Genomic DNA, 16,782 nt, shown 5'->3' on the forward strand with positions numbered 1-16,782 from the left:
GCCTCGGGTGACGCTGGCGATCTGCGTGGGCAACGTCTGCCCGCAGGCCGACACCCCCAGAGCCTGTCTCCCGCTCATCAAGTGCTTCATAACCGCAAGGACAGCGTCTCATTTAAGGCCCAAAGCAGCTCCGTGAGGCGTGCCCATCCTCATCCGCGGAGGACGCAGGATGTGGACAGAGAATGGCCCGGTCCTTGGACGGCCCTGCTGAGCTGCAGAGCCGTGAGGCAGAGGCCACAGCCGCCCGGGGAGCCAGCAAGGAATGCGCTGCGTCCTCCCTCCCGACAAAACTGAGAAGGGGTGAGAAAGCCCGCGTGGGAGCCCCACCCGTGGAACGTCACGAGAAGGCCGGGCCAGCAGCTGGACCAGCAGAGCAGCAGTCCCCGCTCAGCTCCAGTCAGCACAGAGCAAGTAGGAGTGTGAACGGCTCCGGGCACAGAGACTCCTGAGGAGCCCCACCCCAACTCCTGTGGTCTGTCCCAACTGCTCCTGGTGCAGCTTCCCCTGAATCACGCTGCCAGGAAGCCCTGGGCGGACCCCGGCTGCGCCAGGTCCAGGAACGCCCCTGAGAAGATGGGGAGCCTACCAGAGCAGAGGTCAGAAGCAAGGGGCACTGGGTCTGGCAGGCAGTCAGGGTCAGGTCGGCTGCCAGGGAGGGGTCTCTGCTTCGTGAACAGGCGTTGAGGAGCCCCTGCGGGGAGACACGCCCGCACGCAGGGTTTGCACGTGGACCAGGGCCCCGGGAGCTGCCGCGCACGCAAGGGCCCAGCCCTGGGGTCTGAGTGAGCAGCGACGCTGGAGGGGCAGAGGGAAAGGAAATTACCCTGAAGAAGTGGGCCGTGATGTCATGGGTCAGGGCGCCGTCGTGGGAGAAGTTTCTCTGCACAACGGTAGAGGCCAGTGAGGAAGCACGCACGGGACAGGGCGGGCAGCTGCTGGGGGCTCCAGCACGTAAGGACACGCGGCAGGATGGCACCGCCACGATCCATGGAGGGCTGGCTCCGTGTGGCTTCGCGTCCACCCCCGTGCCCGCCAGCCGTGGCGCAAACCCCATGGGCCCAGGCGGGCGGGCCAGGTGCTGTCCCTGCCGTGTCCTCCCTGGCTGCTTTCACAGGCGTTCTCAAGGCTCGAAGGGAAACAGCCTTTAGAACGAACTTAAAGAAAATCTCATCTCATTTCTGCTGCTTCCCCAGTTACCTTTTAAAGTTCCACACAAATGAACAGAACCTCAGGTCAAGCTCTAGTCACGTGTGCATTTCTAGAAAGCGGGAACCCATCTTTGGTGTAGAAGCCGTTCCCCTGCAGGGGGCAGGGGAGCACTTATGCACGGCACCTCCCTGACCCTGACCGCATGCAGGTCACAGGGATGTCACCCTTTGGAGCCCCTGACAAGAGATAGGGCACCATCTGGCTTCCGTGCCCCCAAAAGAAACCGACGGAGGGGAGGCAAGGCGAGCCGGATGGTCTGCACATGCAGGGCCCAAGCTGGTCACCCTGGGGAAGGTTCCGTGAAGGAGTCGTGCTCCGGAGGACGAGGCTGCCCAGTCGCTAGCCTCGCAGGCCGGTGCCGAGCCAGGTGAAGGGCTCACCCGCAGCTCCGAGCGCCACGTCCTACCCTCAGAGACCCGGCGTGGGCAGGCAGGACACGCGCCGAGGCGTTGGCTCCACGTGACCACGGATGTGCTGGTGAGTTTTCCAGAGCCAGCCTGAGGTGCCCACGTAGCCCCTCGACCCCACACCCCAGCTCACTTGCCCTGCGCCTACCAGCTCCGAGTTGACCAAGTGGAAGAAGTCATCGCAGTCGGGGGCGGCCAGCTGCTCCAAGCGGGGGCTGCCGACAAGCACGGAGGGGGGCAGGCCGAGGAGGATGCTGGGAGGAGGGAGGCATGGACGGTGACCCCGAGAGCTACGCTCGGAGCGCAGCCAACCCTCCCAGCCCGCTCAGAACTGGCCCTGGTCTGCGGCCTGTTGCCCTGCTGGGCCGACGGACACTCACTGTGTGTCCCCAGACCAGGTGTGATGTTGCATGATGACCAAGGGCAGGGAGCAGCGTGTTAACCAACCAGTTCACGAGACCGGGAAGGACAGCACGGCTCGGCCGTGATGCAGTGAGGACCCTGAGCGCACATTCCACACGAGGTCTTTGAACTGAGGGGTTTCTGAAGCCCAGGAGGAGAACTTTCACCCCCAGTTGCTTTCACACCTCTAGACCCTGCTCTCCAGGGGGACCCGGGGAAGATGCCGACCAGGCTGGGGCGGGGGCCAGAGACGAGCGACTAGTGGGAAGAGAAGCCAAAGTGAAGACAGACCCTGGGGCACAGCCGTGTTACCGTTTGCACGTGAGCAGCTCCTGCTGTCGCCGCAGGCGGCTGGCCACGTCCCACCCTCGAGCCAGGGCCTGGAGGCGTCTGCAGAAAACCCCAAAGACGAAGTGGCCCCGGGGAGCAGCATGGCCGAGGGGCGCTGGGCCCTGCTCCAGGTCAGCAGCCATCTCCTGGAAGAGAGCACGGCCAGAGGCAGAAATCCCGGGGCCTCTCACTCCCAGCAGGGCCCTGAGGTGGGGCCAGCAGAGTGAGTGCAACTAGCCTTTTCACTTGGAAATGACGAACAACTGCAGGATTTTGCAAAAATGAAAAAAGAACAGTGCAAAGAACACCCTTCCCCAGACTCCCCCTGGCTAACGCTTCACCCGTTTGTCACCTGCTCCCCTGTGCAGGTGGGGGTGTGCGCACAGCCCGAGGGTGAAACACACAAGTGAGGCGCGCACACAGCCTGCAGGCACACGTGTGTTCTCCCCCCAGATGCCGAGCACCCGTCTCATCATCGCCCCGTCACGTGTGACCCCAACCCCACATCTCCCGCTGTGTCTGCCCTCACAGGTCACTTTCTTCCACGTTCAGTTATGACAGACGTGGAGGACAAAGGTCAAGATGAGGGCTTGGGGGACTCGGGTCCTTTCTCTGTGGGATGCTTTACTCATTTTAAAGTACATTTTCCCAGTGCTCCAGACCACATCCTCCATGATTTCTCTTTCATTCCCCACACGTTCTAAAGTCAGGCACTTTTTTAAGAGTGACAGCGGGAACGCCGACTCCTATTATACAAAATCGCACGTACTCTTCCAAAGTTACAGACCCCCAGTGCACACAGTGGACGAGGATGCAGGATGGGGCCTTGTGCTGCACTCTGACCCCAGAGTTCACGCTCAAGAGATCTGGGGAGAGCAGCATGCTGACAGAAACGCCCCTTTCACTTCAACGTGAGAAACACGGTTTCTGCACTCTCCTAAAAGTGCTCCTGCCTTGCTGCCAAGTGAGCCGGGAGACGGGAGAGTCTCCCAGCCTCCGACACCTGCAAACTCCTGATCCTCGGCCAAGTGGAGGGTCATTTATGTCAATCCTCAGAGCCTGACCTCCCAGCGCAGCACCAGGAGCTACAAAGCAGAGAGCAGGAGTAGCAGCCACGCTGCTGCCGAAGTCAGTATCTTTACTTCCTGTTCTCAAATTTTAAACGTCCTGAAGCCTGGAGATGCTTCCCGTATTACAGTTTTCGCTTCCGTGTTCCTGTGATGTTCACGGCGAGGTGAGTTCACAGAGCACATGGCCTCTCTGGTCTCAGCCATTGTGTGTGTGACTCAAGCTTTCGTTCTGGTCAGGTTCCTTAGGACTCACTGGATATTCATAATAAATACCTTAATAGCACGCGGCTTAAACGCAGTGGACACTCTTGAGTTTTACATCTTCTAACTCACCTGCAATCTGGAAAAAATATCGCGATTTCCTGTGCAGCCACCAAGAACCAAATCAGAATTCTCTGAGTGATCATAACTCCTTGAACTGAAATGAAAACACAGTGAAAGCCTCCTAAGTGTCTCCTAACTGTGCTGGGCTGCCTGCTTCTCCTCCTGCCTCCAGAGTGGCCTGTGGTCACAGGGCCAGGAGGTACCCGGAGACTGCAGGACACTCACGGTGTGCCCACAACCGCAAAAAGCCAGCAACCAACTCAAGCAACACGTCAAAACAATTACATGCCACGACCAAGTGGGATTTATCCCAAGAATGCAAGGTTGGCTCAACATGCAAGAATCAATTAATGCAATAAACATATGAGTAGAATAAAAACCGAAAACCACACAGATAAAGCATTAAATTAAATGCTACACCCTTTCATGATTTAAAAAAAAACAAAAAACAAACAAACAAAAAAAACTAGGAGTAAAAGGGACCTTCCTCAACCTGTCAAAGGGCATCTATGAAAAACCCTCAGTTCACACCATACTTAATGATGAAAACTGTCCTCCTAAGATCAGGACCAGGACAACTGTCCACTCATACCACTTCCAGTCAACACTGCCCTGTCAAGTTCTGGCCGGGACAATTCAGCAAATAAATAAATCAGTACATATAAGGCATCCAGATTGGAAAAGAAAAAGTTAAACCATCTCTACTGGCAGATTTCAAGACCTTTTATATAGAAAATCCTAAAGAATTCACAATAAAAAACCACCAGAGCAAATAAGTGAAATTAAAGCAATGAGCCTATGGTGCTAAAAAGAATAAAATACTTAATAAATTTAATCAGGGAGATGCAAGAGTTGCGTGCTAAAAACTGTAAGATATTGTTGAAAATATTAAAGATGACCTTAATAAATGGAAAGCCACCCCATGTTCATGGATAGGAAGATGGCAATGCTACCCAAACTGATCTACAGATACAATGCAGTCATTATCAGAATCTCATCTCATTTTGCAGAAAGTGATAAGTTGATCCTAAAATTCAGGTGGAAGTGCAAGGGACCCAGAATAGCCAAAAACAATCCTGAAAAAGGACAAAGTTGGAGGATTTCACATTTTCCAATTTTTTAAATTTATTTATTTTTGGCCATGCCACATGGCTCGTTGGAACTTGTTACCCGACCAGGGATTGAACCCAGGCCCTTAGCAGTGAAAGTGCAGAGTCCTAACCACTGGACCACCAAGAAATCCCCACATTTTCCAATTTTTTTAATTTATTTATTTTTGGCCATGCCACATGGCTCGTTGGAACTTGTTACCCGACCAGGGATTGAACCCAGGCCCTTAGCAGTGAAAGTGCAGAGTCCTAACCACTGGACCACCAAGAAATCCCCACATTTTCCAATTTTAAAACTTACTACAAAGCTATAGTAATCAAAATGGTGTGGTCCTGGCACAAGGATAGACATACAGATAAGTAGAATAGAATGAGGAGTCCAGGAGTGAACTCTCACATGTATGGCTAATGGACTTTCCACAGGAGTACCAAGACCATTCAACAGGGAAAGGACAGTCTCTTCAACAAAAGGGGACAACTGGATATCCACATACAGAAGAATGGGACCAGATCCCTACCTCACACCATATAAAAAATTAATGCAGAATGGATCAAAGGCCTAAAAATAAGAGATAAATCTAAAAATAGATGAATAAGGCTTCTTCAAAATTTAAAACTTTTGTGCATCAAAGTACCCCTTCTAGGGAGTGAACCGATGACTCATGGAATGAAAGAAAATATCTGCAACTCATATATCTGGTAAGGACCAAGTATCTAGAGTATATAAAGAACTCTTATGACTCAATAAGCAAATAACCCAATTTTAAGTAGGCAAAGGATCTGATTAGACATTTGTCCAAAAAAGATAACATAAATGGTCAACCAGCACGTGAAAAGATGCTCAACATCATAAGCCATCAGGGAAAAGCAAATCAAAACCATAATGAGATAACACGACGTACCACCTCGACACAGCAACCACGAGGACGATGAGAAAAACAGGCCACGTCAGAAGGCCACACCTGGCACAGCCCATTTGGTGCCAGGAACGCCTGCCTTTCATGGCAGGCAGTCCACGCCAGTGCTCCCTGCACTGTGGGTGACAACACTGGCGCCCACCACTTGCTTGACCTTTTATTCTCATCACATTTGCTAATAACCCTGATACCAGGAGACAAAGCAGAAAGACCAGGTCACTGCCACTGGCAAATCTATGCACAGAGAGGAAGCTGATTCCGGAAGCTTGCCTTTATCTCGAAAACCCAAACTTGCGATCAGGATATGTTCAACTGTGCTCTGTATAACACAAACTGGACTGAGAGAAATAAAACATTCTTAGAGCTACCAAAATCAAAAGACAGACTCTTCTGGGCACTAACATTCCTAACCTTTGGCAGAAGTCCATGAGCACGTCGATAAGCGTGGCACAGGCGACTTCCAGGTCTCCATCGCAGCCCCCGGTGGCAGAGGGCGCGGGGAGGAAGTGCTGGTGGATGGCCCACTGGTGGAAGTCCTGCCTGCAATGCAAATGCCAGGGTCTGTGCTGAGGGAGGCACGGGCCAGGGTCTGCTTCAGCCAGGGGTGACGGGGACTGCAGGTCTACAGCTGCTGAGCTGGGGGTGAAGCGGGTGCCTGCACTGTCCCAGGTCCACCAGCAAAGCATCCACATATGGACCAGGCTCCGTGGTGCTGAAACCACAGCACAGACAGCCACCAACACTGCAGTCTGTTCCTGCAGGAATAACAGGACCCAAGCAGGACCTCCCCATGTGACCACGAGGGGCAGGGAGCGAGCCGCCAAAGCCTGTTTGGAACTGCAATCAGGAGAGACGGAAGGAGGCCCTGAACAGGACCCACACCATCAACACACAGTGACCTGAGGGTGAGTTAAGAAGGGGTCCTATGGATCCGCAGGCCAGAAAACTAGTTCCTTCTTTCCCTCCTGGCAAGGAAGGAAGCGCACAGGAGGCAGGCCGCGCACAAACCTGAAAGGTGGAAGCGCCCACTGAGCTGGGAAAGGAAGCGGGTCATCCCTCCCATTGCCCATCACTGTCCTTCCTCATTCTACTTGTTCCGTCAGAATCTGACACCACGACACAGCACCCCCGTGTTCAGGGACGTCTCTGACCACTCCAAGTACGGTGGCTTGAGGACAAGCCACCTCTGGCTTCTGTGCCCCCTGACCCACCCCCAAACCCACGGCCCCTCAGCACCTGCTCGAGGCCAGGATAGCACACCTGACGTCTTGGCGGTCTCAGTCACCAGCCCCGGGACTCACATGGGGCTCAGACTCTGATTCGCTCACCCCTGGTGCCACGCCTCAAAGCCAGCACTCGGCAAGGCGCTGCCCACCCTCCCCTCTGCTTCCCTGGCTGGCCGACACCAGCTGAGACCCTCCAGGGCTTCCCCACTGTGGCCCTCCCCAGGCGCAGCCTTCTCTGATCCTTGCCCGCTGGCACCAGCTCCCAAAGCCCCATCTGGTGTCTTCAGTGCCCTCTAATCCACCTTATTTATCACCCTGCCCGCCCCCAGGCTCACACAGGGCCCGGTTCTGCACAGTTCCTGTGAAGAACGGCTTAGGGGCGTTGGGGCAGAGTGCAAGTGGGAAGCCCTGTATGTGCCTCGTGTGCCCCATCTGTCTTGTTCACACTGCATCCCCAGCTTCTAGAACATTCTAGAAGTGTCTGGCAAACTGTAGGTCAATAAGTGTTTCTCGAATAAAAGAATGAATAAAATTGTACTCATACACTTACGTTAAACTGAACATTAAACTGAGGATATAATGACAAAACTTAGACTTAAGACAGTGTAGAAAACTGTATTAACATTTTAAAGGGTAGATCCTTTAAGCTCTTACCTTTCTGTATCTGAAAGAGAATCAACTTCAGGCTGAATTTCTAGTTCCAGCTGTAACCAGTCTCTGTAAGTCAACTGAGAGAAAAGGACCAAGTGACCACCACAGCAAGGACAGAGCACAGAAGCCACGGGTCGGGGCTGTGACGCTGCCCTCTCATATTAGCTGGAGGTCTCCTGTGTGTCTGTCAGAAATATCGTCCTATGCCATCTCCCAGGGTTAGACTGGGAGGCTGGCACCAAGCCCAGATGAAGAATCAGTCATTTAACTCTGAACGTGAAGCTAACCAAAACTGTTCAAACTGGTCTTTAAACTCAGTCCTCAACACTGCTGCCTGGTCCTGGACAGCCCGCAACCTCTGCACAACGATCGCTTTCTAGCTCACCGAGTTGTGCAAACAACCAAGAGATAAACCTGACGTGACAACACGCTTCCAACAGTCACAGCTCCACGCGTCAACACAGACTAACCTCAAAACCTCACACCGCTGACACAGAGAAGGAAGGTCTAGTACATGTTGGGAATTAGGAGCAAGAGAAATATAAACTAAATGCACAAAATATAAAGCGTAGCCATGTCTAGACACCATGCTGTATTTGAATAATTTTTGTGCCAATAAATGACATCAGAATTCAAAAACAAAAAAAACCTCACACTGTGTGTAACAACGTGTCTCGGGGACACGCATGCAGCACACGCAGTGTGTGTAAACGCCGGGGCTGTGCGGCACCAGCAGGGACGTGTGTGCAGACAGTGATCGAGGCGCGGCTGCTCCTGCCTCGTTGCTCCTGGCATCAGGCAGATGATCAGACCTACTCTTGTATGACTGATTATTAACAATAAAAGAGCTGAAAAACACATACAATAAAACGACACAACTTCTTCTCTAAAGACCAAAACAGGCAGGCAAACATCCAAGAGATAAATGGAAAGTTATGAAGAGGTGGCAGAAACAGTCACATGGGCACGTTGTCTGAGCGGCCAAGCTTCCGGTGACTGTGCTTGGAGACGCCCGGCCCCAGCTCGCAGCCTGGCAGGCGTGTTTAAAATCTGACGATCCCAGGAGTGATTTCTGTCAGGTCAGGCCCGCCGCCCACGTCCTGCGCCCACGGAGCCCAGAGCATGGAGGAGCAAAGCAGGGGAAGGGACAGTGGGACCTACATGGAGTCCCTCCTGCTTCAGCAGTTCCCGCAAGGTCCTCTGCTTCCACAGGCAGAGGGCGGCTCGCTGCCAGTCCACGGAGGGCAGGCACAGGGGCCGCCAGGGAGAGCTGGCCGGGTCTTCCCAAGAGGGAGGGTCTCGGGCCTCTGAGAACCATCTGAACACCATGAACTGGAACTGAAAAAAGACAGTGGCGTGTGTGCTGTGAGACCGAGGAAACACGCAGGGGCCTGGCTGCGCTCGGCTGGCAGCGAGGAGCCCCTGGTCTCAGTGGGCAGCCAGCCCTTACCACACATCTGAGCTGCCACGCCCTGCAGCCGCGCACGGCCGTCCCCCGCGAGCCGCGGGCACCGGCATTCTAAGAAGTGCGCTCCCTGGCTGCAGGAGATGCTCCCTCAGTGATGCACTGGGCCGCACATCTTCGCCTTAGGAGGTCGCACCCCCGCCCTCATGCTGACAGGGCCACAGGCTGCTCCAGGGGACCTCGGGGACACAGGGACACAGGGCGAGGACTTCCTCTTCTGGGCTGCTCCTCCGGATCTCTATCCCACACTTTAAAATGTCGGCACCTGGGACCGGGAGCACAGGGGCACCTGGACCCCAGGCTGCTCCTGACGTGGTGGAGCTCCCAGCAGCGCCCAGGAGTCCGACGCAGAGCCTGGAACTCTGAACCAGGCTCGAACCTCATGGGAGATGTGCCCTAAAGCTCTGCAGGTGCAGCGACACCGGTTCCCGCTGTGACGGCACCGCCGCCTTTGACGCTGAGGATTCTAACACGCGGCTTCCCAGGCCGTCTTCAGAGGAAGCGCAGGGTGCTTCTTTAAATGCTGACACACTTTCTATGAACGTCAATCTTCTAACTTGCCTACTTCATAAATAAGGAGGGACATCTGTAGCTGTCACCTGCCAGCCCCTCCTCTTAACTCAGATGGAAGGAAAAGGCAGTGTTCAACCCAAGCAGACAGCAGGGTGGCGCCAGGAGACAAGTCGGCTACGAACGAGGCCGGTGCCGAGATGGAGGCCACACAGGCTTCAGGCCAGAAACCCATACAAGACTGGAACTTACAGGAGAGCAGAAAAAGGAACCCACAAGACTCACCTTTTTTATAAGGCCTGGAGACAAACAGCTGTACGAGATGTCACGTGACTGGGAAGAAAACTTACACAGAGAATAGGAAATTGCCGCTGTACAAAATCTGAAAATAGAAAACAGATTATAACACAGAAGTGGGATCCACGCAAAACAACAGGTGGAAGAAGAGCGTGAACTGCACAACGTGAACTGAGGGCCTCCCAGCCCGACGGCCGCTCGGCGCTCAGCCTCAGGCCCAGCCAGGCCGGCTCCCCCGAGCCCTCGGGAAGAGCCCCCAGTCAGGCCGTCTGGCCTGAGCTCTTTCCACGTTGACGAGAGACTCAGAAAACACATGAACACGCAGGCTCTGCACGTAAGGGCTTGCTTTCCCAGCGTGTCAAGAGCCACGGTCAGAACCAAGGGGATGAAGTGAGGAGGTGCGAGGTGGGTGTTGCCCGTGTGATTGCGTAAGGCTCCCGTTCACCTGCATGATGGCAAATTATTCACTGTTCCCGCCTAAAAGAGCCCCAGAGCCAGAGCGAAGCATGTCCGGTTTCCCACTCAGCCTCTGCCTGCCCATGGCGGGCTGTGATGTGTGGGAGGGAGAGGCTGCCAAGAACAGAGGTGACCATGAGGCCCAGAGAGTCAGGACCGTGGCGAGGAAGGGGCCCGACTCCCAGTGCGGACTTGTCAGTGGTGCTGCTGTGGATGGCGCAGACAGCTGGCGGGCACTGGTCCCAGGCCGCGTTCCTGTGCTCGGCTCTCCCTGTCTCTCCTAATGCCAGCTCAGTCCGTGAGCCGCGACCCTGGTCCCAACATCTCCCACCAGAGCCTCCGGCTTCCGTCCTGACCTCAGCAGCCACAGGAAGCCCTTCGGGCCCGAGTCACACGTGGACTCCCCAGAGCTCTGCCCATGGGATGGCCACTCTCACCCAACCCCCGCCCATCTCTCACACCCGCCGACCCCAGGCTACGGGCTCCCTGCGACTCACCAGGTGCCGGGAGGGGGCCTAGCACGCAGTGTGCAGCGAGTGGATGAGCACGTAACTGGACGATGGGTCTCAAAACCCTCTGGATGGGACAGCTGTGTGTGTAGAAACATCCCCCAGAGAAAGCTGCTCACCACAGGGAGACCCCGGAACCTAACCTGAGGGACAGGTCCAGCCAGCCGCTGGCCACCTAACCTGGAGAAGGGCACCTGCAGCCCACTGTGAGCATCTTGAAAAGCAGGTAGCAAAGTAGGGTGATCTCACTTTTATAACTGAAGATACCAACACACACATAAATACACCCAAGACAAGGTTCTGGAAGGGTACAGACCAACACGGTAAAGACTGGTCATCTGTAGAGCATGTGTGTCTGTGCTAATTTTGTCTGGTGAACGTGTGTTACTTTTGACAAGAGGGACACTCACTTCAGACACAGGGCTGAGGACTCCTGGGTCCTACAGGGCAGGAGGATGTCGAAGAGCTCGGGGACGGGCAGGCCCCTGGCAGGGGTGGGACGGCCCACATGCACCTCCGGGAGGGCAGACCTGGACTCGCCAAGGTGGACGGCCAGGGCAGCCAACCCCACCACATGTGAGGCACTCAGGCTCGGGCCCTAAAATAGGAAAGAAGAGTGGTTCAGGGACTTCCCTGGTAGTCCAGTGACTAAAGACTCCGCGCTCCCAATGCAGGGGGCCAGGGTTCAATCGCTGGTCAGGGGACGAGATCCCACATGCCGCAAGTAAGAGCCCACATGCCGCAACTAAGAGCCCGCGTGCCTCAACTAAAGATCCCGCATGCCGCAAGAGCCCGCGTGCTGCAACTAAAGATTCTGTGTGCTGCAACTAAGAGCCCGTGTGCCGCAACTAAAGAGCCTACGTGCCGCAACTAAGAGCCCACATGCCGCAATGAAGACCGGGCGCAGCCACATGCATACATACGTACATACGTAGATAAATACAGAAATATTTAAAAAGAAGAGAGGTTCAGCGCTGTGGGGGCTGGAGGAGGTCGCAGCCCTACCTGGTGATGGAGCAGTTGGCAGAGCCTGCTGAGTAGAGCCGGCAGGAGCCTGCGTCTGCACAGGGTCCTCACGAAGTGGGCGGCCCAGGGGCCCTGCCTGTGGGGAGAGCCACAGAGAACAGTGGCAGCAGCCAGGCCTGGCCCTGCACTGCCCGCCTGGAGCCTGGTGGACGAGCAGTCAGGCGCCAGAGACTGAAGAAAGAACCAGGCTGTTCCCCAACCAGGAGGGTCTCCCGTTGCGACGCTGACCGTCGCCACGTCCCTGCTGGATAAGTCAGCGCCCCCCGCCCCGCAGCCAGGCCCTTCCCCAGCGCAGCACGAAGTCGGGGTGCAGAACCAGGGCCCAAGGCTCAGAGCTGGACCAGGGACGACGGCCACTCTCATCACGAGCACCCAGGCTACCCCAGGACAGCTCCAAACCACCCGGTGAGACCGCCTAGCCTCTACCTGTCTGGTGGGGCAACGCTGGAGGCCGCCATGAGGTTCTGACAGAAAGACGTCAGTAGGAGGTCCACGACCTGAGAGAGGAGAGGTCTCAGGGCCGCAAACCCACATCACAGTGTTTCCACCCTGGACGTACAGGGCCACAGTGGAGCTGACGAGACTGGAAAACGAGCCCCCATCCGGAGAAGAGGCCGCAACGCCTCAGCACAGGAATCCCCAAACCCTGGGAGGGGCCCCCAGGGGTCGTCACGGAGCTTCTCAGCAGAGAGCAGGGTCAGCAAACCTGCCCACAAAGGGCCACGAGCAGCCTCTGCCACAACTTCCTCTCAAACACAGAGTCTGTGCGCAAGCGGCAGCCCCGGCCCAAAACCCTCAACTCACGTGTGGTCTCCCTGGTGCCCCACACTCACCCTCTGCTCCCACGGCTGCAGCTTGGGGGCCCGGACGCTGAGCTGAACCGGGGCCCCCTCGAAGTCGCTGTCATCCTCGCCGAGGCCCAGGGCGGAGCGGAGCTGTTCAGAGATCACTGCCATCTGAGCCAACAACGCTGCAAGGCAGGGACCGGCGCCGTGAGCAGGGGCGCCACCCGCCACCTCAGGGGCCACACTCTCAACTGACCCTGGGCCCGCTCTCGTCCCCGCCCGGCCAGCAGCGGAACCACTTTTCTGCAGTCCAGGTGGCCAGGCTTCTCCGAGGCGCTGGCATAGCTCTTCACGTCACCACAGCCCCTGTGTCTATACCCCGCGCCCCTCGTCCGCCCGCCACCTCTGCACACACTGACGCCCGCTGCGGCCACCTGGCCCGGCCTCAGCAGCTCTGCCAGCACAGGGACTCACAGGCCTGGCTGGCTGACCATCTTGCGGCAGCGCTGGGGCCCCACACGGGCCTCGACCTCCCCAAGAACCACGTACTGCAGGAGCAGAGTTTGGAAGGGTCACGCTGACCATGAGGGGACATCCTGGGCCCTCAGGACGACCACGGTGGAGGCAGAGCTAACAGTGCAGAGCTGGGGCTGCCGACCCTCCACCACAGGTGAAAATCTGTGCGTAACTTCTGACCCGAAGCTTAACTCCTCACAGCCTTCCGTGTATTTTGCATGTCATGTGCATCTACGTGTATCTTATGCATTCACGACATACCTAATTTTCTCAATATTTCTAGGCAATGTGGTTTATCTGAAATTTTTGCAATTGTCATTTATCTCAAAAATTTTTCCAGTATATTTACTGAAAATAATCTGCATATACTGAGTGGACCCACACAGTTAAAAACTGTGTTGCGAAAAAAAAAAAAAAAAAAAAAAAAAAAAAAAAAAAACTGTGTGGCGGACTCCCCTGGTGGCGAAGTGTTAAAAAACCCCCCTGCCAATGCAGGGGACACGGGTTCGAGCCCTGTCCAGGAAGATTCCACATGCCGCGGAGCAACTAAGCCCCCGTGCGCCACAACTACTGAGCCTGCGCTCTAGAGCCCGTGAGCCACAACTACTGAAGCCCGTGTGCCTAGAGCCCGTGCTCCGCAACAAGCAAAGTCACCGCAACGAGAAGCCCGTGCACCGCAACGAAGAGCAGCCCCCACTCGCCACAACTAGAGAAAGCCCACGGGCAGCAACGAAGACCCAGCGCAGCCAAGAGAAAATTTTAAAAAACCGAACTGTGTTGTTCAAGGGTCAACTGTATTTCCTCTGTGAGACTCTCATAGGAATTAAATGAATTCATAATAAATAAACATCTACTGAAGTTACTAGGCAAAAACATGCCTTATGTATTTTAGTTTCTGCATTTAGCATAGCAAAACTCTAAAAACACCGGAACCTAACATTTTACTTGTGGACCGCTACGGCCACTGAGCGCTTTGAACTGCTCACGCCTGTCCTCCAGTCCCCTCACAGGAAACAGTCCCAGAAGCAGAGGCCCAGTGCTGAAGAGCACAGCCACCCAGGCAGTAAAGGAAGGAGACAACGTAGCTTTCCTCCTCTATGTCTCCTGTCCCACCGGGATGCCAAGTAGCAGAATAACCATATTCTACCCAGACTTTGGGACAGCCTGAGTGTCAGAAAGGAGGCACACTCCACACCCACCAGGCCGTGGTCGGGTTCACTACCAGATGCTGAACTGCAGGGAAAATGCACTGACCACTGCCACTATGGGCAACAGAGCAGCCTCAAGCTCTGAGCACGTCAGGACTGGCCTGTGCACCCACGGGCACCCACTGCGGACGGCCCAACCCACAGCCCTGTCCTCACCGTCACGCTGGGTGGGATCTGTCACTGAGGCCCTGAGCTCTCGCAGGGCAGTCGTGAGCAGGCCCAGCGGCTCCTCCTTACAGCTGGGCTCCACCTCCCTTTGCGAGGCTGCATCTGAGAGACAGGAGATAATTTTAACAATTAAACAGGTTAGATCAGATAGGAAGCACACGAAACTGACGCTGTCCCTGGCTTCTCCCTGCAGAGGGCACACAGAGGACTGAGGCCCTATGAGGAGGGAAGTGAAACGCTCTCCCTGGACGGCGGATGTTAATGTCCTATCAAAGTTAAAACATTCATAAGGAAGTTTAAGAAAAACCATGGTTCTATACACACTATCGCCACAAGTGTAAAAAGCAGGTATGTAATGAATAAAGACCAAATGCATGTGGAGGGAGGCTGGGCGGGGAGAGCAGAATTATGAACAGATGATGGTTTAGTCCCTGTTTCTCAAACTTTTAAGTAACATTGTGATATTGTTTTTTACAACAGGATGTTAAAATCAGTATATTAGAGGTGATTACCAGTCCTCAACACACATTTAATAGGTTTACTAAAAAATATTAGCCCTATGAGATACAGCATTAGAAAACATTCTAGAAGCCCCCAAAAGCAGGACCATGGGGTTAGGAAAGGAGGGCAAGGCCTCACTCAACAGTGGACACAGCCCTACGGCCCCCTTGGCATCCTGTCTGCAAGATGTCTCAATACTGGTCCAAACAGGTGTGGGTCTCCCTGGCTGTCAGAAACTGTGGAAGGTTGTGCAAGGAGGGTCCTGGCAGATAGAATTAGAAAGCAGAGCTGCAGTTGCTCATGCAGCCCAACTGGCCCTGCAGGCGTCAGAGGGATTGACCAGCAAACAGCTGCACCATTTCAACACCGACAGACAGGCCCTGTCCGGATGGCGCCTCGCTCCTGCGGCAATGGGGTGCAGACAGCCTGCCCAGCTGCTCCAAGCAGTGATGCACGCTTTCCCACACTGGCCCAGGTCTACATCACTGTCCCCTAGAAGCAGAAAGATCCCCAACCGTCCAAACGGCCAAAGAGCCATGGCAGACCCCCTACTAGGACACGGTGCAGAACAAGCACCACGGGCCTCGGGCCTGGCTGGTCACCTGACTTTAAAGCTCGAATTCAGGGCTTCCCTGGTGGCGCAGTGGTTGAGAGTCCGCCTGCCGATGCAGGGGACACGGGTTCGTGCCCCGGTCCGGGAAGATCCCACATGCCGCAGAGCGGCTGGGCCTGTGAGCCATGACCGCTGAGCCTGCGCGTCCAGAGCCTGTGCTCCGCAACGGGAGAGGCCACAGCAGTGAGAGGCCCGCGTAACGCAAAAAAAAAAAAAAAAGCTCGAATTCAGACAGGCAAACAGAAGCCACATGACAGCCTCAGCGGGGCACACAAAGATGAGAAATGGTCAAGTGGATTTTGTACTGCATGTGTGTTCTGGGAATGACATCACAGGCAGCCCTCCTGGTGTCACAGCTGTCCCAGGGCTGGTGCTGGGCAGTCTCTGAAGCCACAGCTGTGACCAGACCCAGCACGACAGAAGCAGACCAGATGGACCAAGGTGCCACCGACACGTCTCGTGGTCGGGGAAGTGGAGGTGAGATGTGGGCACGTCTGGGGACCAAGCGACCCACTGACCTTACCTTCTGGCTTCTTCTCTCCGACAGTGGAGCAGGCTTGGCGGTAGGTGGAGTATAAGGAGGGGGGAATTTTGTCTGCTCTGGATCAGAAGAAAACATTAAAATAGTCAACTATGACTCAAATTAATTCTCAAGCTTACAATCCCAAAGACTATCATAAAACAGAAATATGCAACAGAGTAAATCTAAATAAATTATACAACACCCCACAGCATGACCCTATGTTTAGGAAAAACATTGTCCATATGGACTTAAACGGTCCTGACTACTCCATACGTCCTATATAAACATCTCCCAACAGTGGGTTTTGTTGTGTAGTGAGATTATAAATGATTTTCACTTCTCTCATTCAAGTTTTGGTAATTCCCCAATTTTAAAGGTGAACTTATATTACTTTTAATGAAAAATGCTAACTAAGGAAAACATCCAATTAATGTCATTAAAAATACAAGTCCTGTGATGAGGACACGGGGCATCTGCAGGGCACGGACACGGCTGGCACACTGTCATGGCACAGCAGCAAGTTCAAGGACGAGAGCCACAGAGCATCCCCCCCCCCCCCC

At 54.8% G+C, this 16,782-nt stretch overlaps 1 protein-coding gene across 1 annotated transcript in view; it reads right to left on the reverse strand.

Annotated features, from left to right (window-relative positions):
• The window catches only part of FANCA (FA complementation group A), a 50,827-nt gene that overhangs the window by 5,123 nt on the left and 28,922 nt on the right, over positions 1 to 16,782 (reverse strand). Inside the window, 14 exon segments of the mRNA XM_024735626.1 lie at positions 587 to 880; positions 1,765 to 1,870; positions 2,331 to 2,494; positions 3,752 to 3,836; positions 6,180 to 6,308; positions 7,649 to 7,722; positions 8,807 to 8,983; positions 9,906 to 10,002; positions 11,293 to 11,480; positions 11,888 to 11,984; positions 12,335 to 12,405; positions 12,742 to 12,878; positions 14,574 to 14,687; positions 16,223 to 16,299. Coding sequence (XP_024591394.1) covers positions 587 to 880; positions 1,765 to 1,870; positions 2,331 to 2,494; positions 3,752 to 3,836; positions 6,180 to 6,308; positions 7,649 to 7,722; positions 8,807 to 8,983; positions 9,906 to 10,002; positions 11,293 to 11,480; positions 11,888 to 11,984; positions 12,335 to 12,405; positions 12,742 to 12,878; positions 14,574 to 14,687; positions 16,223 to 16,299 — 1,810 coding nt within the window.

Source organism: Neophocaena asiaeorientalis, unplaced genomic scaffold (genome assembly GCF_003031525.2).
Source record: "Neophocaena asiaeorientalis asiaeorientalis breed wild unplaced genomic scaffold, Neophocaena_asiaeorientalis_V1.1 scaffold40, whole genome shotgun sequence".
Classification (NCBI taxonomy): domain Eukaryota; kingdom Metazoa; phylum Chordata; class Mammalia; order Artiodactyla; family Phocoenidae; genus Neophocaena; species Neophocaena asiaeorientalis.